At 30.6% G+C, this 17174-nt stretch overlaps 1 protein-coding gene across 1 annotated transcript in view; it reads left to right on the top strand.

The window, feature by feature from the left end:
- Positions 1 to 13613, top strand: part of LOC111696672 (neural cell adhesion molecule 2) — a 33393-nt gene extending 19780 nt beyond the window's left edge. The window contains exons 4-7 of the mRNA XM_023466360.1: positions 7881 to 7987; positions 9040 to 9215; positions 9659 to 9773; positions 13170 to 13613. Coding sequence (XP_023322128.1) covers positions 7881 to 7987; positions 9040 to 9215; positions 9659 to 9773; positions 13170 to 13300 — 529 coding nt within the window. The 3' untranslated portion in view covers positions 13301 to 13613. The remainder of the gene's footprint in view (positions 1 to 7880; positions 7988 to 9039; positions 9216 to 9658; positions 9774 to 13169) is intronic.
- Positions 13614 to 17174: the final 3561 nt, after the last annotated feature.

Raw genomic sequence — 17174 nt, 5'->3', positions numbered from 1 at the left:
TTTATCAATCTCCTGATATTATAGGAGCACCATGTACAGTGGTTTCATCAATCTCCTGATATTATAGGAGCACCATGTACAGTGGTTTTATCAATCTCCTGATATTATAGGAGCAACATGTACAGTGGTTTATCAATCTCCTGATATTATAGGACCACCATGTACAGTGGTTTCATCAATCTCCTGATATTATAGGAGCACCATGTACAGTGGTTTATCAATCTCCTGATATTATAGGAGCACCATGTACTCTCATCATATCTGAATTATCCACAATGATTTATGAGAAACTTCAAAGACTTGAGAAATCATCATTGCTATCCATCAATTTTTATCCTGTGAATATTCTAGTTTGATAAAATCTTGTTTTTATTCACCTTTCATCCCCTTGGTCTAGACCTGGGATATGGTTCAATACAAAATATTAAAATCTTCTTCTTATCTTTTTGACTAAAATCTGACAGAAAATTAGAACTGTTCATAAAAAAGATGTGTTCTGGGTTTTTCTAAATTTTTAAATCCTCGAAGTCTTAGTTATTCCTATGTTCTATAAAAAAGTCTTCTTTCGAAACCAGCTCCATCTTACTTAGACTCTGATTCTACGAATTCTTGCAAAATTGTTAGTGGATTCAAGAAATTAGAGAAGGTTGCAAGATTCTTGTTAATAATTTGAACAATTGCGAATTCAACTTATTTCAGAAAGGAATTGAAAGATTTGTATAACAATTGTCTCGTTAGTGGCTTAAAATCAATATTTCACTTTAAACTTTAAGCACAAATAGTTTTTAACAAAAAGTAGTAATTATCATGGAGAAGATATTGTTTTTAAACTTAGATCAAATTCGAGTCGCCTAAAAGAAATATTTTAAAGGGAAAAACTGTTTCTTTATCTTTAACTCTGCATTAAAGAGATAATAAACGATATTTCATTTAATCTGTAAATTAAAGAGTTTCTTGTCTGATTCACAACAGTACCTATTAAACCTTGGCATAAAAGAAAATACTGATCGAGTTATTCATGTTTTTTATTTGAAAATTAATAACTTTTAACTACATGACAGCAGAGACAAAGAAGAAAGTTTAGAGAATTTATATGGTTTTATTTTAGAAACGAACATGTCGTCTTAGTTGTTAATCAGATAGAGGGTTGAATGGTTAAAGCATTGTTAATCCGGTGTCCTGCATGGAGCGGACATGTTAGGATATAAAAAGCTATATTAAAACAATAAAAATTATAAGTTGAAATATATTAAATACGCATTTAGTTCTTGAATGTATTTTAAAGGGGGTAAACGCCAAAAAGGCTATTTCCTCTCGAATGTCGTCTTCTTTTCAAATTATCAAAATTCTCAAATCAAAATACATTAATAACTATCGGTTTATGTCATAACATTGCTTTTTATATCTAACATTGTGTTGAAATGGTTAAAACTTAAGGGAGAATCCGCCCCATGCAAGAGTCCGCTCTATGCATGACACCGGCATACACGCTTAAATTAAGGGCCACTTAAAACCTTTTTAAGGGACTGTACTGTAATTTAACAGTGACTCTCAATTTAAAGAGGGAAAACTCGAATCGGAAGTTACACTTTTGTATGAAAACATTGATATGTATATAGAATTCATGCTTGATCTGACAAATCCAGGGTATCGTTGTGAATCAAACAAGGAAATCTATCAAAGGAAGGTCACTTGAAATTAAGTGTACAGTCCGTTTGAGCAAATATTTCCTCCTAATCTTAATATATGTCATAATAAATGTTACAGTTAACTAAACATGGTAATTTTACAGTTTTGATTAGACTATGCACGCAACTTTATAATCTTATAAACATAAACACTCTAATCAACTAACTATATATTTGGGGAATAAATAAACATTATTAAGGAGAGCATTTTCTCATGTCAGAGTTTGAAACTTTAAACTTTTTATTTCTTATTTATAATCTTCATGAGTCATTATCAATTATTAGTTATTCCCACTATAGTTTCAGCTGAAGTAAATATTTCCAATTACTGTTATAGCGCCGATATAAGGATTTATCTCTAATTGAATAATGAGCTAAATAGAAAGATAGATGTGACCGCCATATTATTTCTATTAGTTCAGAATAGACAACAAACACATGACTTAACCCTGATTGGTTCAGGCACTAATGGACTCGGCATATTAGAGTGATACCGCCCTGGGCCCATCATTACCGACCTTTATTTCCCCAACAGAGAAATGTTAAGTTATTTTAGGTCCCTTGAGACAATTAATTGCAAAAATTGCGAAGTTTTCATGAAGAAATTGAAAATTTTCATCTCAAGAGACGATAAAATTGTGTACAACTACTTTTTCGAGAAATTAAAAACTTTTCTTAACCCTCGATAAGGTAAAATTATCTTAACTTCCATGTAAAGTATCCTTTTATATAATTAAAAAAAACTTTTTTCAATAAAAAAAAATATTTAAAAACTTGATTTTAATCAAATTTGTTTTCTGGAATGAGTATTTTATTTTTTGAAAAAAAATGATTATATTTTTTCAACTGTAATTAAAACTTTTTTATAATTTAACGTTCGCGGAATTGAAGTTGAGATAATTTTTAAAAATTGATGCACCCTTTTGCTGCAACAATCTAATATCGTGTACAATGTACATTAATAAATAAAGGTACATGTTACAATAAAAATATATATATTTATATATATATCAGAGCTTTTATCGATATCTTAAAATGTTTATTTCAATGATAGCTAGGATATCTCCATATCTTTACTCTTTATGTAACCTTGAATTTGATTTTTGACTTTTATCAATATCATGTAATGTGCAGGAATATTGAACACTTAAATATCATGTAATTATTAGGAATATTGAACAAGTAAATATTATGTAATTATTAGGAATATTGAACACCTAAATATTATGTAATTATTAGAAATATTGAACACGTAAATATCATGTAATTATCAGGAATATTGAACAAGTAAATATCATGTAATTATTTTGAATATTGAACACGTAAATATCATGTAATTATCAGGAATATTGAACACGTAAATATCATTAATTATTGGGAATATTGAACAAGTAAATATCATGTAATTATTTTGAATATTGAACACGTAAATATCATGTAATTATCAGGAATATTGAACAAGTAAATATCATTAATTATTGGGAATATTGAACACGTAAATATCATGTTATTATCGGGAATATTAAACACGTAAATATCATGTAATTATTAGGAATATTGAACAGGTAAATATTATGTAATTATTGGGATTATTGAACAAGTAAATATCATGTAATAATTAGGAATATTGAACACGTAAATATCATGTAATTATTGGGAATATTGAACACGTAAATATCATGTAATAATTAGAAATATTGAACATGTAAATATCATGTAATTATTAGGAATATTGAACAAGTAAATATCATGTAATTATTAGGAATATTGAACAAGTAAATATCATGTAATTATTGGGAATACTGAACACGTAAATATCATGTAATTATTGGGAACATTGAACACGTAAATATCATGTAATTATTGGGAACATTGAACACGTAAATATCATTAATTATCGGGAATATTGAACACGTAAATATCATTAATTATCGGGAATATTAAACACGTAAATATCATGTAATTATTAGGAATATTGAACACGTAAATAACATGTAATTATTAGGAATATTGAACACGTAAATATCATGTAATTATCGGGAATATTGAACACGTAAATATCATGTAATTATTGGGAATATTGAGCACGTAAATATCATTAATTATCGGGAATATTGAACACGTAAATATCATGTTATTATCGGGAATATTAAACACGTAAATATCATTTAATTATTAGGAATATTGAACAAGTAAATATCATGTAATTATTAGGAATATTGAACAAGTAAATATCATGTAATTATTAGGAATATTGAACACGTAAATATCATGTAATTATTGGGAATATTAAACACGCAAATATCATGTAATTATTGGGAATATTGAACACGTAAATATTATGTAATTATTGGAAATAGTGAACACGTAAATATCATGTAATTATTGGGAATATTAAACACGCAAATATCATGTAATTATTGGGAATATTGAACACGTAAATATCATGTAATTATTAGGAGTATTGAACACGTAAATATTATGTAATTATCGGGAATATTGAACACGTAAATATCATGTAATTATTGGGATTATTGAACACGTAAATATTATGTTATTATTAGGAATATTGAACACGTAAATATCATGTTATTATCGGGAATATTAAACACGCAAATATCATGTAATTATTGGGAATATTGAACACGTAAATATCATGTAATTATTGGGAATATTAAACACGTAAATATCATGTAATTATTAGGAATATTGAACACGTAAATGTTATATAATTATCGGGAATATTGAACACGTAAATATCATGTAATTATTGGGATTATTGAACACGTAAATATTATATTTATTATTAGGAATATTGAACGCGTAAATATCATGTAATTATTGGGAATATTGAACACGTAAATATCCCTAATTATCGGGAATATTGAACAAGTAAATATCATGTAATTATTGGGAATATTGAACACGTAAATATCATGTAATAATTAGGAATATTGAACAAGTAAATATCATTTTGAACATGTGACAGAATTGTCTTTAGTAAAAGGAATTGAGTCTGCCACAAACTCTGATTTTCTAATCCCTATATCTTTAACCCTATTCCCGCTGGGGGGGGGGGGGTCAATTTGACCCCCCCTGTAGTTTTTTTTACATAACTAAAAAAGTATTGGTCTGAGGCTGTTGAAATTTTCTGACTTTTCTTACATACCCAAAGCCCTCCCTTTAGGCCTAAAAACGGGCTTTAATACTAACTGCCTGAGTCCTCAGGCACACTGCCTGAATGACTGCTTTTGCCTGTAACAAACTAAATCTTTGTTTTGACCCATTTTCACTTATCAGATTTTGATAAAATTTAGCTTTTTGGAAAGCCTATGACATAAGGAAACGGATTGCACAAGTTTTGCGATAAAAAATTGCAAATTTTTTTGCAAACAACCTGTCAAAGGAAATTTGCACATTTTTAGTTTTTCTTGATTAAAAATCAGGTTATTTAAAATTTTGCAAAAATTTTTGCATATTTGAAATGGCATGGTCAAGGGCTTTTCAAAAATGTATAATTTGTCATTTTTTGGACAAATTTTTTTTTGCAAACATTTTACTATAAAACTGGATTTTGCGATAAAAAATTCAATTTTCGCAAATTTGCAATTTTTTTTGCAGATTCTAAAAGTAGAGCACAAGAGCTTTCTAATGATGTATCATTTGTCATATTTGGACATAAAACATGGGATTTAGAGGGGGGGGGTCAAATTGACCCCCCCCCAGCGTATCCTGGTTTTCAAGTACCCCAGCAGGGATAGGGTTAAAGCCCAATGTCGTAAACCTTTGACATTTCAAACTATGACTTTTGTTAGATCAAAAAATATAAATTTGAAATATCAAAGGTTTACGACATTGGGCTTCAAAGATATTGGGGATAGAAAATCATAGTTTGTGGCAAAGACTCAATTCCTTTGTAATTTCTTAAAAATTAACACACATACCTTTTATGCCACTGCATCACGTGTATATAAAATAAAAAAATATTTGCATCAAATCACATCTTTAAAACTGTGTGAAAATATAAGGTTGGAAGCGACTTTTTTATTTAAGTTTAATTGTTAACAAGCTTTTTTTCGAATTTCAAGTTTACAAGAATCAAAGAGAAGCTTTTTTAATTTTTAAATTCTGTTGACTTCTATGTTTTTGTGTATCCATGCTGTTTAATAGAGTAATTTAAATCAAAATTCAATTCTAAAATCGTCTTCATTGTATTGATATAATCGCTTACCACTGCAGATAAAAATTTCAGGATATTATCTTTACTGAACTAAACCAACATTATATATATGTGAAGAATAACACTGGATTATTGTAATGTTTCAAGAATACAACACTTCCATTATATATATATGAAGAATATATACACTGGATTATACTGTTTGAATACACAAAAAATATTTACATAATAATGAAAAAACTTGGCCATCTTCTATTTCCACTTTTAATTTTGCTTAATCTTTCATCCGTTTCTCTTCGATAACACAATAATAAAACCATAAATAAACCTTCCCACACACACCTTCCCGATCGGTTCAGCCGTTTTGACGTTTATCGGTCACAATCAAACAAACAAACAGATAAAGCAAGTATATACATTTATAGATTTCAGAAATGGAAATGTTAAATCAAGCAAAAGTGAGTTTAGGGATTTTATCGTTTTTATAATAAAATTTACTCTCTACTTTTTTAATCCCTATATGTTTGCAAATTGATGGGGAACATTTAAGCGATTTCTTAAACTTTGACTATTTGCTTTGTCATTAGGTTGAAAAGATATAAAAATTAGAGTTTGAGGCAAGTTGGCAGTGTTTTTCCTCTAATCATGTCTTTTTCTAAATAAACGAAATAATTTTGCTTTTTGGAGAAAAATCAAGATTAAAAGTTAAAGTCATTCAAAGAATGTGATTTATTTAAGAAGTAAAAATAATTATATTAATAACTCTGTTTAGTCATTGTTAGGATGACCCATGTATAGTATACTGCAAAATATTTGTAATTTAAAGTAGAATTCTGGGGTTAAGCATAAATATCGTACATTGCAAGGGCGTATACAGAGGGGGGCAAGGGGGCAGTGCCCAGCCCCTAGACCTTTCACACTTTTCAAATCTTAAATTCGAGAGTAAAGAACATAAAAAAATAGTTTTCTGTTCATTCAGTGCACTGAGAAGATTGTATTAGTGGACCAAACTAGCTGAAGTGTCAGGCGTTGCCCGTGGAATTTTAAAAATCGAAATAAAACAAAAAACTTATAATTTATTTAGTTTATGACATCCCTATTCCCTATCCATGAGTTTCCTTACTAAAATTCAGCCTATTTGATTAAGCCGTTTGGCCAGCCATAGCAAACATATAAATGAACGAAGAGCTTTATGACATAAATTACAATGGCACTCGACTTTTTTTAAAAACAGAAACTTTTACAGGTCATATTCTGGACCTCTGTCCTTTTTTCATCTCATAGAATTCAAGTTTTAGAAAGATTTTTAATTTTCAAAAATGTCTTTTACTATCTCTAGTTTAAATACTAATTATTACTAACATAACAGCATAATAAAGTCGATTTTTTATGAACAATTTTTTATTCTTCTAGTTTTGTTTAAAGGAGAGATTAAGTATAGTACATGAAAGGTAATTTGACTGTACATGTGTACCTTTAAAGTATCTTATACTTATGCCTGATATCCAAGAAGCCAAATGTTTTGAATTTACAGTTCAAATTTTGCCCTCACCCCCGGNGAGGGGGGGGGGGGGCAAAAAAAATTTCGCCCCCACCCTAGAATTATTTCGATATACGCCCTTGGTACATTGTAAAAAATAAATGCAAAATAAGGGATAAATAAATAAATAAATAAAAACTTAAATGTGATTTATTTCAAAATTAAGTATTTCCATTGTAATGAGTCTGTTAAATAATTGCTATGTTAATAGGATGACTTGTAATTGTTGTACACTCTTAAATATTTTGTAATTTAAAGTAGAATTCTGCTAAAATTGGGTTTTAGCATAAACATCGTAAATTGCAAAAAGTAAATGCAAAATAAGGGAAATGTTCAGTCTTGAATACAAAGATAATATATTCACACAATAAACATTTAGTTTCTATTCTCTTTAAATACCGGTATTCACATATATTTAAATAATTTTCCATAACTGCAAGATTCCATAGTTTTAATATCCTTTAATTTCAAGATGGCGCCTGAGTATATTTCCTACCCTGGCGACGGATTCTGGAACTTACGAATGTCAGATCAGCACAGAACCAAAGCGCAGCAAATTGTTTGTTCTCAAGACAACAGGTTAATATCATTATCTAAAAATTGTACAATTTATACAATATTTTATATTAATATTTTATATACAGGGTGAGTAAAAAAGTGTGATTTGAGTCGCCTGGTACAAAATTTTACCTTTTTTGTGCAACTCTCCTGTATCGTGTTTTTTCAATATTTTTTTGAAAATTTGTAAAATTTTTTTGGTACTCCAATGACCCAAAAAAATCCGCGAACCTTTTTTATCTCAAAATCAAAAGTTCAGAAAAGCAAAAATGTGTATATAAATTATTTCTTTCGAAATCTAAAATTTTATAAAGATTAAACCAAAGAATCACAGAATATTCGCAAATTGTAATAAGAAAATTCGCAGTTTTTAGTTCTGGTTGGATTATTAAGGAAAAGTTATTTAAATTCTCTAGTTCCTTTCTTCTTAGTATATTCTGAAGTATCAAATATACGCTGTTCAGTTGAAACCTTAAAAACCATTGAAAAAAAAATTTTCTTATTACAATTTTGCAAATTTTCTGGGATTCTGTGATTCAATCTTTTTCAACTTTTAGATTTTAATAGAAACAATTTATTTACACTTTTTTGTTTTTCTGAACTTTTGATTTTGAAAGAAAAAAGATTTGCGGATTTTTTTTGGGGCCATATTGAAGTACCAAAAAAAAATTTTTCAAAAAATATTTTATTATTTAGTAGTGTGGAAAATTAGTTTTCAATTGCCATGGCTCCGTAGACAACCCTTGGTCACTGGTCAAACCTTGCAATGAATGTTTAGAGATTATTTTTCACCAAAGCAAAATATGGGTTTCTTATTTTTTTTTAACTTGAGCGGTCTAAAAAGTTCAAGCCTATTCTCACTTAAATTACAAATAAAATAATCCAAATATGATCAGTTGGTTTAAAAGAAGCTTAAAATTTGTAATATACAATGTATAAAAAGAATATAAGGGACGGGATCCAAGGGGTAATTATTATTCATGGCTCCAATTTATAATATAAAGAAACTCTTTGCCAAAACCTATTTTCATCCAATTGTATAACAAGATTATATCTTGTGCTGTACTGTTTAGATGCTCGGAGCTGGATCCTGGGCGGGACTGAAGTACTGCTCCGTGAGGGCGGAGCAATAAACCTGACCTGTCAGGTTGAGGGACATATCCGTCCTGCGGAGTATATTCACTGGTTCCGGGGTTCTGATCTTCTCAACCAGTCTCCTAGAGGAGGGATAGCTATAAATTCAGATAAGGTTCGGAGTCTCCCTCAGGAGTTCATATATCAACCTTTATCATTGATAAATCAAATTTAGAAAAGAATTTATTATTCTTAAAATTAAACAAAACTTAAGCTTAAGGTTTTGTCTCTCTGGATTGTAAAAAGAATTGCAATCCTTGATGATAAATAATGGGACTCATTTTTCCTTCCTTCTATTTGCAACAGGAAAGTTTTAGTATATTCATTACATTATACACTACAAGATACACTGCAGTGTACATACATTATGCTATTTAGGGACAAGGATCGAGTAATCCAGTGATCCATAAATCCCTGCTGAAGGATTATACTATTTAGGGATAAGGATCGAGTAATCCAGTGATCCATAAATCCCTACTGAAGGATTATACTATTTAGAGTTAAGGATTGAGTAATATTTTGATCCATTAATCTCTATTAAAGGATTATACTGTTTAGGGTCGAGGATTGAGTAATCTAGTGATCCATAAATCCCTATTGAAGGATTCAGGAAACTATACCTGCTCCCCCAGCAACTCCCTTCCTACAACAGTTCAAGTTCACGTTCTTACAAGTAGGTTTAACAGAATACAGGACACAAGACAAGTAGGTTTAACAGAATAGAGAACACAAGACAAGTAGGTTTAACAGAATAGAGGACACAAGACATTTTTGAAAATTTTCTTTAATGCGACTTTATTAGATTGATTCGTGAATAATTATAAAGTAGAAATATAAAGTAAATACTCCATACAAGTCAATGTTTGATCAGAAAAATGCACTTGAAGAAGATTATTTGCATAAAGTATAGAAATATAAAACACTTTTTTTTAACTGAAACAAATCAGATTTACAAGATCAAAGTGTTTCAAACCTTTGCTTTAAAAAAGGTTATAAACCTCGCTCTGTATAACTACATATAAGACCAAGTTATAAACCTCTGTATAAAACCAGGTAATAACTAATAAACCTCTGTATAAAACCAGGTTATAAACCTCTGTATAAAACCAGGTTATAAACCTCTGTATAAAACCAGGTAATAAACCTCTGTATAAAACCAGGTAATAAACCATCTGTATAAGACCATATTCTAAACCTTTGTGTAAGATGTAGGTTCTAAACCTTTTTTATAAGAAGACAAACTTCTATAATTTGCAGAATTAGGTTCCTGCCAAAGATTTCTAACAGAGGGGAGTGAAGTAAAAAACATATTCTTACCTTATCCTGGTTCTCCTGGTTTACTTGATTCTAAAGATGTTCGACTTTCTTTTCTTTTCTTTTTCTTGGTTCTCCTGTTTCTCTTGTTTGTCCTGTTTTTCTTTGTTCTCATTTTTCTCTTGTTTCTTCTGTTTCTCTTGGTTCGCCTGTTTCTCTTGGTTCTCCTGTTGCTCTTGGTTTTCCTGTTTCTCTTGATTTTCCTGTTTCTCTTGGTCTCCTTTACTCTTGGTTTTCCTGTTTCTCCTTGGTTCTCCTGTTTTCCTTGGTTCTTCGGTTTCCCTTGGTTCTCATGTTTCTCATGATTCTCCTGTTTCTTTTGGATCTCCTATTTCTCTTGGTTCTCCGGTTTCTCTTGGTTCTCCTGTTTCTCTTGGTTCTCCTGTTCCTTTTGGTTCTTCTGATTTTCTTTCTTCTCTTGGTTCTCCTGTTTCTCTTGGTTCTCCTGTTTCTCTTGGTTCTCCTTGTTCCCTTGGTTCTCCTGTTTCTCTTGATTCTACTGGTTTTCCTGTTTCTCTTGGTTCTGCTGGTTCTCCTATCTTGTTCTCTTGGTTCCATCAGGTCTACAAGCTGGTTCTTTTGGTTTTACTAGCTGGTCTCTATGTTCTTCTTACTGTTTCTGTTGGTTCCATTGGTTTTCCAGGTGTTCTTATTTCTTCTTATCTCTTGGTTCTCCTGGTTAACTTAATTAACTTGGTTTTTCAATTTATCTTGTCATTCTTGGTTATCCTAGTTCTCTTGATTCTACTAGTTCTACTATATGGTTCTCTGGTTCTACAAGGTGGTTCTCTTAGTTCTTTAAACTTAATCTCTTGGTTCTCCTGATTTTCTTGATTCTACTAGTTCTACTATGTGGTTCTCTGGTTCTACAAGGTGGTTCTCTTGGTTCTCCTGATTTTCTTGATTCTACTTCTATCAATGGGTCTATGGTTCTCTTGGTTCTTTAAACTTAATCTCTTGGTTCTCCTGATTTTCTTGATTCTACTAGTTCTACTATGTGGTTCTCTGGTTCTACAAGGTGGTTCTCTTGGTTCTCCTGATTTTCTTGATTCTACTGGTTCTATCAATGGGTCTATGGTTCTCTTGGTTCTTTAAACTTAATCTCTTGGTTCTCCTGGTTTTCTTGATTCTACTAGTTCTACTATGTGGTTCTCTGGTTCTACAAGGTGGTTTTCTTGGTTCTTTAAATTTAATCTCTTGGTTCTCCTGGTTTTCTTGATTCTACTAGTTCTACTATGTGGTTCTCTGGTTCTACAAGGTGGTTCTCTGGTTCTACCAGGTGGTTCATGGTTCTACTAAGTGGTTCTCTCGGTTCTTTATACTCATTCTCTTGGTTCTCCTGGTTTTCTTGGTTGATTTAATGTTTTATTTCCAAGATAAAGTATCAAACCATTTATAAGTAAGAGAAGGGAAATAGACGAGGGAATTAAAGGGGTTTCATAACTTTTGTAGAACAAGAGAATGGAATTCTGAACGCTATTCCCTGACATGTTTTTATATCAATATATATACTCAAGTAGGAAGAATAAATATTTCAAAGTATGGCAAAATCTGAAAAAGGAGAAAAACGAGAATTAACAATTTTAAGACGTTGAAATAAATAAGAAGACGTGAGAAATTTGAGAAATGGAATCTCAGTGAGCCTAATGGCTTCATAGCTTGAACAAAATTTAGCTTTACCTTCTAGTTGAGCTTAATGGCTTCATAGCTTGAACAGAGTTTAGCTTTAGCTTGTAGTTGAGCTTAATGGCTTCATAGCTTGAACAGAATTTAGCTTTAGCTTGCAGTTGAGCTTAATGGCTTCATAGCTTCCACAGAATTTAGCTTTAGCTTGCAGTTGAGCNTTACCTTGTAATTGAGCTTAATAGCTTTATAGCTTCCACAGTATTTAGCTTTACCTTGTATTTGAGCTAAATGGCTTCATAGCTTTCACAGAAATGAGATTTACCTTGTAATTTAGCTTACTAAAATATCAAATAGACTTCAATCTATAACAGTTATTAGATGTTTTGAGAAAAATGTCTGGACACATAAAACAAAATATTTGGTAGTACTTTACAGATCTAAATTAGTTTTCTGAAATTGAAAGATAAGACCCAGTATAAAATACATAATGGATAATGATGTTATGTAATGGTGCCAGAAAGACTTAGATTCCGTAGATAAGATATAAACCTAGATTTAGCAGAATTTTGTAGACTTTCATTATATACTTGAAGATATAGGGCAGAGGAGTAAACTATTGGCAAGGACAGTAATTGTTTGTGTTTAGGATGGTTTACGATCCATTGCCATGGTTTAGTAGGGTTTAGGTTAGGAGAGGTTACAGCTCAAAGCTCCTAAACTCAAACATAAAACGATTAAAGGGACTCCAGTCGTTATTTTAACTCTGCATTTATAGATTAGAAACAGACAGGGTTTCAATTGTGGTTTATCTTCGGCGGAAATGACTTGCTCATTTCTTCCGGAGAAAATTATTAAACAATTTTAAACAAGAAAAACGAAAATGTTTTTCACATTGTTAACTTTTCTTTTTTTTGGGGGGGGGGGCTGTCACTTTTGAATTACCAAGGGAAAATGTAGAGCTTTCCAAGATGAAGATTTTGTAAAATATAATAATTCTTTAATTTGTAGAAAAATAAAAATTCAATCTTAACTTTTCAAAGAAATATTGAAAAAAATACAAAAAAACTTAGAATGTATGTATGAAGAATAAAATTATAAATACAAATATCTAACCTTTTTCTTGATTTAGAAACTGACCTGGCAGCTTTCCAGACCGCAGCAGGACTGACAGGAGCTGAACCCAGGACTAATCCTACACCACTAGTCCTTTATCTAGTCCTTTTATCTACTCTAGTCCTGTATTCTGATAACAGGAGCTGAACCCAGGACTAGTCCTACACCACTAGTCCTTTATCTAGTTCTTTTATCTACTCTAGTCCTGTATTCTGATAACAGGAGCTGAACCCAGGACTAGTCCTACACCACTAGTCCTTTTATCTACTCTAGTCCTGTATTCTGATAACAGTTTCAACGAATTAATATTTCTAAACTGATATTTCTATTTTATTTCAAAGTCGTAAAATTTTCAAATAACAGATTTTTATAAGTTTTCAATATTCTTGAAATATCCGATGTCATTATTTTATCTTTTCGTGTAAACCTGACATTTAAATAAACAAGCAATTAAATCCGACTCAGTCTACAATATTAAAATTAATGAATCTGGGGAGCTTCATGTAAACCCTAGCTTTGGAATCCAGCTTCGCCTGGAAACTAAATTTTCCCTCTTAAAGTCAACCTACTCAGTTTATAGAATTGTTAAATCAAGCTAAAATATTCCCTTGGTTCTCCCGAGTTCCCCAGTCAATTCTTGGGGCAAATCAGATAAGCCGTTGATGAGCTATGTTCGAACATACATACCGGATACAAACAAACAGACAGAAAACTACTATTTTACCTAAATAGATTCTTAATGCCATCAGAATATAAAAACTAAGAAGAGGGGAAGGGTTTGTTTACGTTTTAATACGTATTGGGAACTCAAGAACTACAGTGAGAACCAGAAAACTGTGGAATGTGAAGATGAGATTTAATTGGAGCCTAAAAGTAATTTTCCTATTCCAGAGTTTTCTAGTTTTCTGCATGTTATACAGTTTTATTGTATGAACAAAAACAAAGATTGTAAATAAGGCTGAAAGGGACTATAAAGGAAAAATAAAAGGGGTATAGGTTGAAACCTGAGAATATCAGGCGTTAAATGATTCATATAAAACATCTATCTGAGAATCTCAGGAGTTGAACGATACATATAAGACATCTATCCGATGTTCCTGTTTCGAGAAATTGATAAAAAAATTGCCTAGATATGAATTTTTGTATACCAGTTGTAGTATTAACCAGATCATATTCAACAAATTCGCAACCAATCTGAAAACGAAGATATCCCACAGGAGCCTGAGAATCTCAGGTTTATCCCTACTATAATTTTTTAATTTTTATTTTGCATTTTAATAGATATAATTGATAATTTAATACATACAGTCAGTATAGTCAGTATTACGTCTCCAGAACTTCAGCCAATGGCAGTCCAGTATCATTGTCACGTGATACAGATCGAAATCACGTGACTAGTAAACCGCACTGCCAGTTTTCGTTTTCAGATTGGTTGCGTATTTGTTGAATATGATCTGTTTAATACTACAACTTTTATACAAAATCGCATATTTATGAATTTTCGTACAAAGGAACTGAGTTTTTGTCACAAACTCTGATTTTCTTATTCTTATATCTCTGGAACCCGATTTTGTAGACCTTTGATATTTCAAACTATGAATTCTGTTAGGTCACCAAATCTAAGTTTGAAATATCAAAGGTTTGGAGCATAGGGTTCCAAAGATAAAGGGATTAGAAAATCAGAGTTTGTGGTGAAAACTCAGTTACTTTGACACAGTTTTATATCAATTTCTCGAGACAGGAACATCGGATAGATGTCTTATATGTATCGTTCAACTCCTGAGATTCTCAGGTTTCATTCTATACCCAATTTCATTTTTCCTTTACAGTCCCTTTAAGAGAAGGAGGATTACGCTTTCTATTTTTAATGACTTGTGCATATTTAAACAAAATAAAAAATTAAATTATTAGAATATAACTAAATATATTCTGCAGATAAAAATATACAATATAAGATAATTATGTGTAAAATTACTACAGCAAGAAAGCTTGGAAGTTTTGAAATAGTTTATCTAAATCAGTTGATTAAACAAGGTGAATAATTGGTTTAAAAACATGCAATGACTTTTTTATTTATTCATAGAAAATTATAAATGACTTAAAAAATTCATCTAAAATATTCTTTTCTTACCAACAGATCTTATTTAATATATCCTTATAAAATGGAAAAAAAACCTTTTCCCAGTTTATTTGATACTTTACTCATTGTTATGTACCACTTAAACAGTAAACAGTACATGGTAAACTATAATTGTACTGTAATAGTACAACTATTCTGCTGGATTAGCTAATTGAGAATAATCACGAGTCGTTTAACCATATTGTTTGATTTATAAAAATGAGCAAATAAACGTTCAAACTTATTTGTTCCCCAGTCCACTTAATGTTTATTTGTTGATGTTGATTAATGTGATCACGTGATTAAATGATTGGTTGATTGATCAACAACTTAGAATTATTCCACTCACGAACCTTTCAACAAATCATAAACTAGTTATTAATTAGTTCAACTTTTTTTTACGCACAAGGTTGTATATCATATTCTTTATTGAGAAATGATTTTTTCGCTTAAGTATTTATTACTAGCTGGAGGGCCGGCGTTGCCCGTGGAAAAAGTTTTTTTTTTTTAATATTTAGAAAAAAAATATTTAGAAAAATTTCGAATAAAAGAATTTCGATGAGTTTTCACAAAAATTTCAGCCCAATCGGTTCAGCTGTTATGGCCGGCCAAAGGCAACATCTTTATATACGAATGTCTAGTTTTATTATATAGATTAAGAAAATTATATCATTTAAACTTTAAATACAATTAGAACAAATGGAAATTTTAATCACTCTGATATTAAAATTTCCATGGCTTTTACTTTTTCTGGGAGTAAATGTCAATTCTTGGTAAAGAGAGGTTTTTTAACATAGACCTACAATTGTTGCATACCATTAAACCAGATTTTACCCTTAATTATGTTTGAAAGAAACTGGCTATTCCCCTTAGGTTTTCTAATTCTTAAATCTCTGCATCCTGATTTCGTTTACCTTAAATATTTTAAGTTATGGACTATGAATTAGAAAAAAATGTGACAAGTAATTAGTTCCTCTATTGTCAATTCATGAATTTTAGAGAAAAAAAATACATAGAGATTCAACTTGAAAATATTTTTGTTCTAACCCTAATTCTACATTAGCATTTCAATAATATAAAATCATCCTTATCTCATAAAAACAATCTCATCTAAGTTCATAAAATGATACAAAGAGAAACAAACAATTCCAATTTTCTATAGTTAGGACAATTAGATATTAAAAGGAATTGAGTCTTTGCCACAAACTCTGATTTCCCAACCCCTTTATCTTCGTAACCCATTGTCGGCGACATAAGATATTTTAAACTATGATTTCTGTTTAAAATATCACAGGTTTACACTATCAGGTTGCAATGATATAAGGATCTGTACATTGGAGTTTCTGGCAAGGACTCAATTTCCTGAAATATTCAATGTAATTCAAGCTCTTTTTTAACCCCTTGGCTTTATCTAATAAACTAATAAAGTTAAAAGCTTGTGATCTCAATGTTGCCATAAACAGTTTTATTTTCTGACACATGTTTTCAGTCTGGTGAATGCGACGCCATCTTGAAACTGATGGAAAGTTTATGAAAGCGTAAAAATATAATAAAATGTTGAATGAAGAAATCTTTACTTACAACTTTACAAGAATATAAAATAAAATATAAAAAGGGCAGCTTACATCTAGGACTTGTCACAGGCCCGTTCATAACGAATAATTTGTTTAGATTAACGGAATATTCCGTTAACAAACGGAACAGACATTTAAGTTATTGGTTTAAAACAAACTGAAGGAACCGTAAATAAAAGAGTACCTAACGGACAATTTTCTGATTGGCATGCCAAAGCCTACCTAAAGTGAACGGTCCATTTAAAAAAAGTGGGAAATGCCCGATTCACAACGGAAAACCTTCTGGCTTGAAATTTAGTTAATTATGATAATATCTTTATTTGAAAAA

Source organism: Eurytemora carolleeae, unplaced genomic scaffold (assembly GCF_000591075.1).
Source record: "Eurytemora carolleeae unplaced genomic scaffold, Eaff_2.0 scaffold256, whole genome shotgun sequence".
Classification (NCBI taxonomy): Eukaryota; Metazoa; Arthropoda; class Copepoda; order Calanoida; family Temoridae; genus Eurytemora; species Eurytemora carolleeae.
Note: the sequence above shows the minus strand (reverse complement) of the source record. Positions and strands in the feature narration are given on the sequence as shown.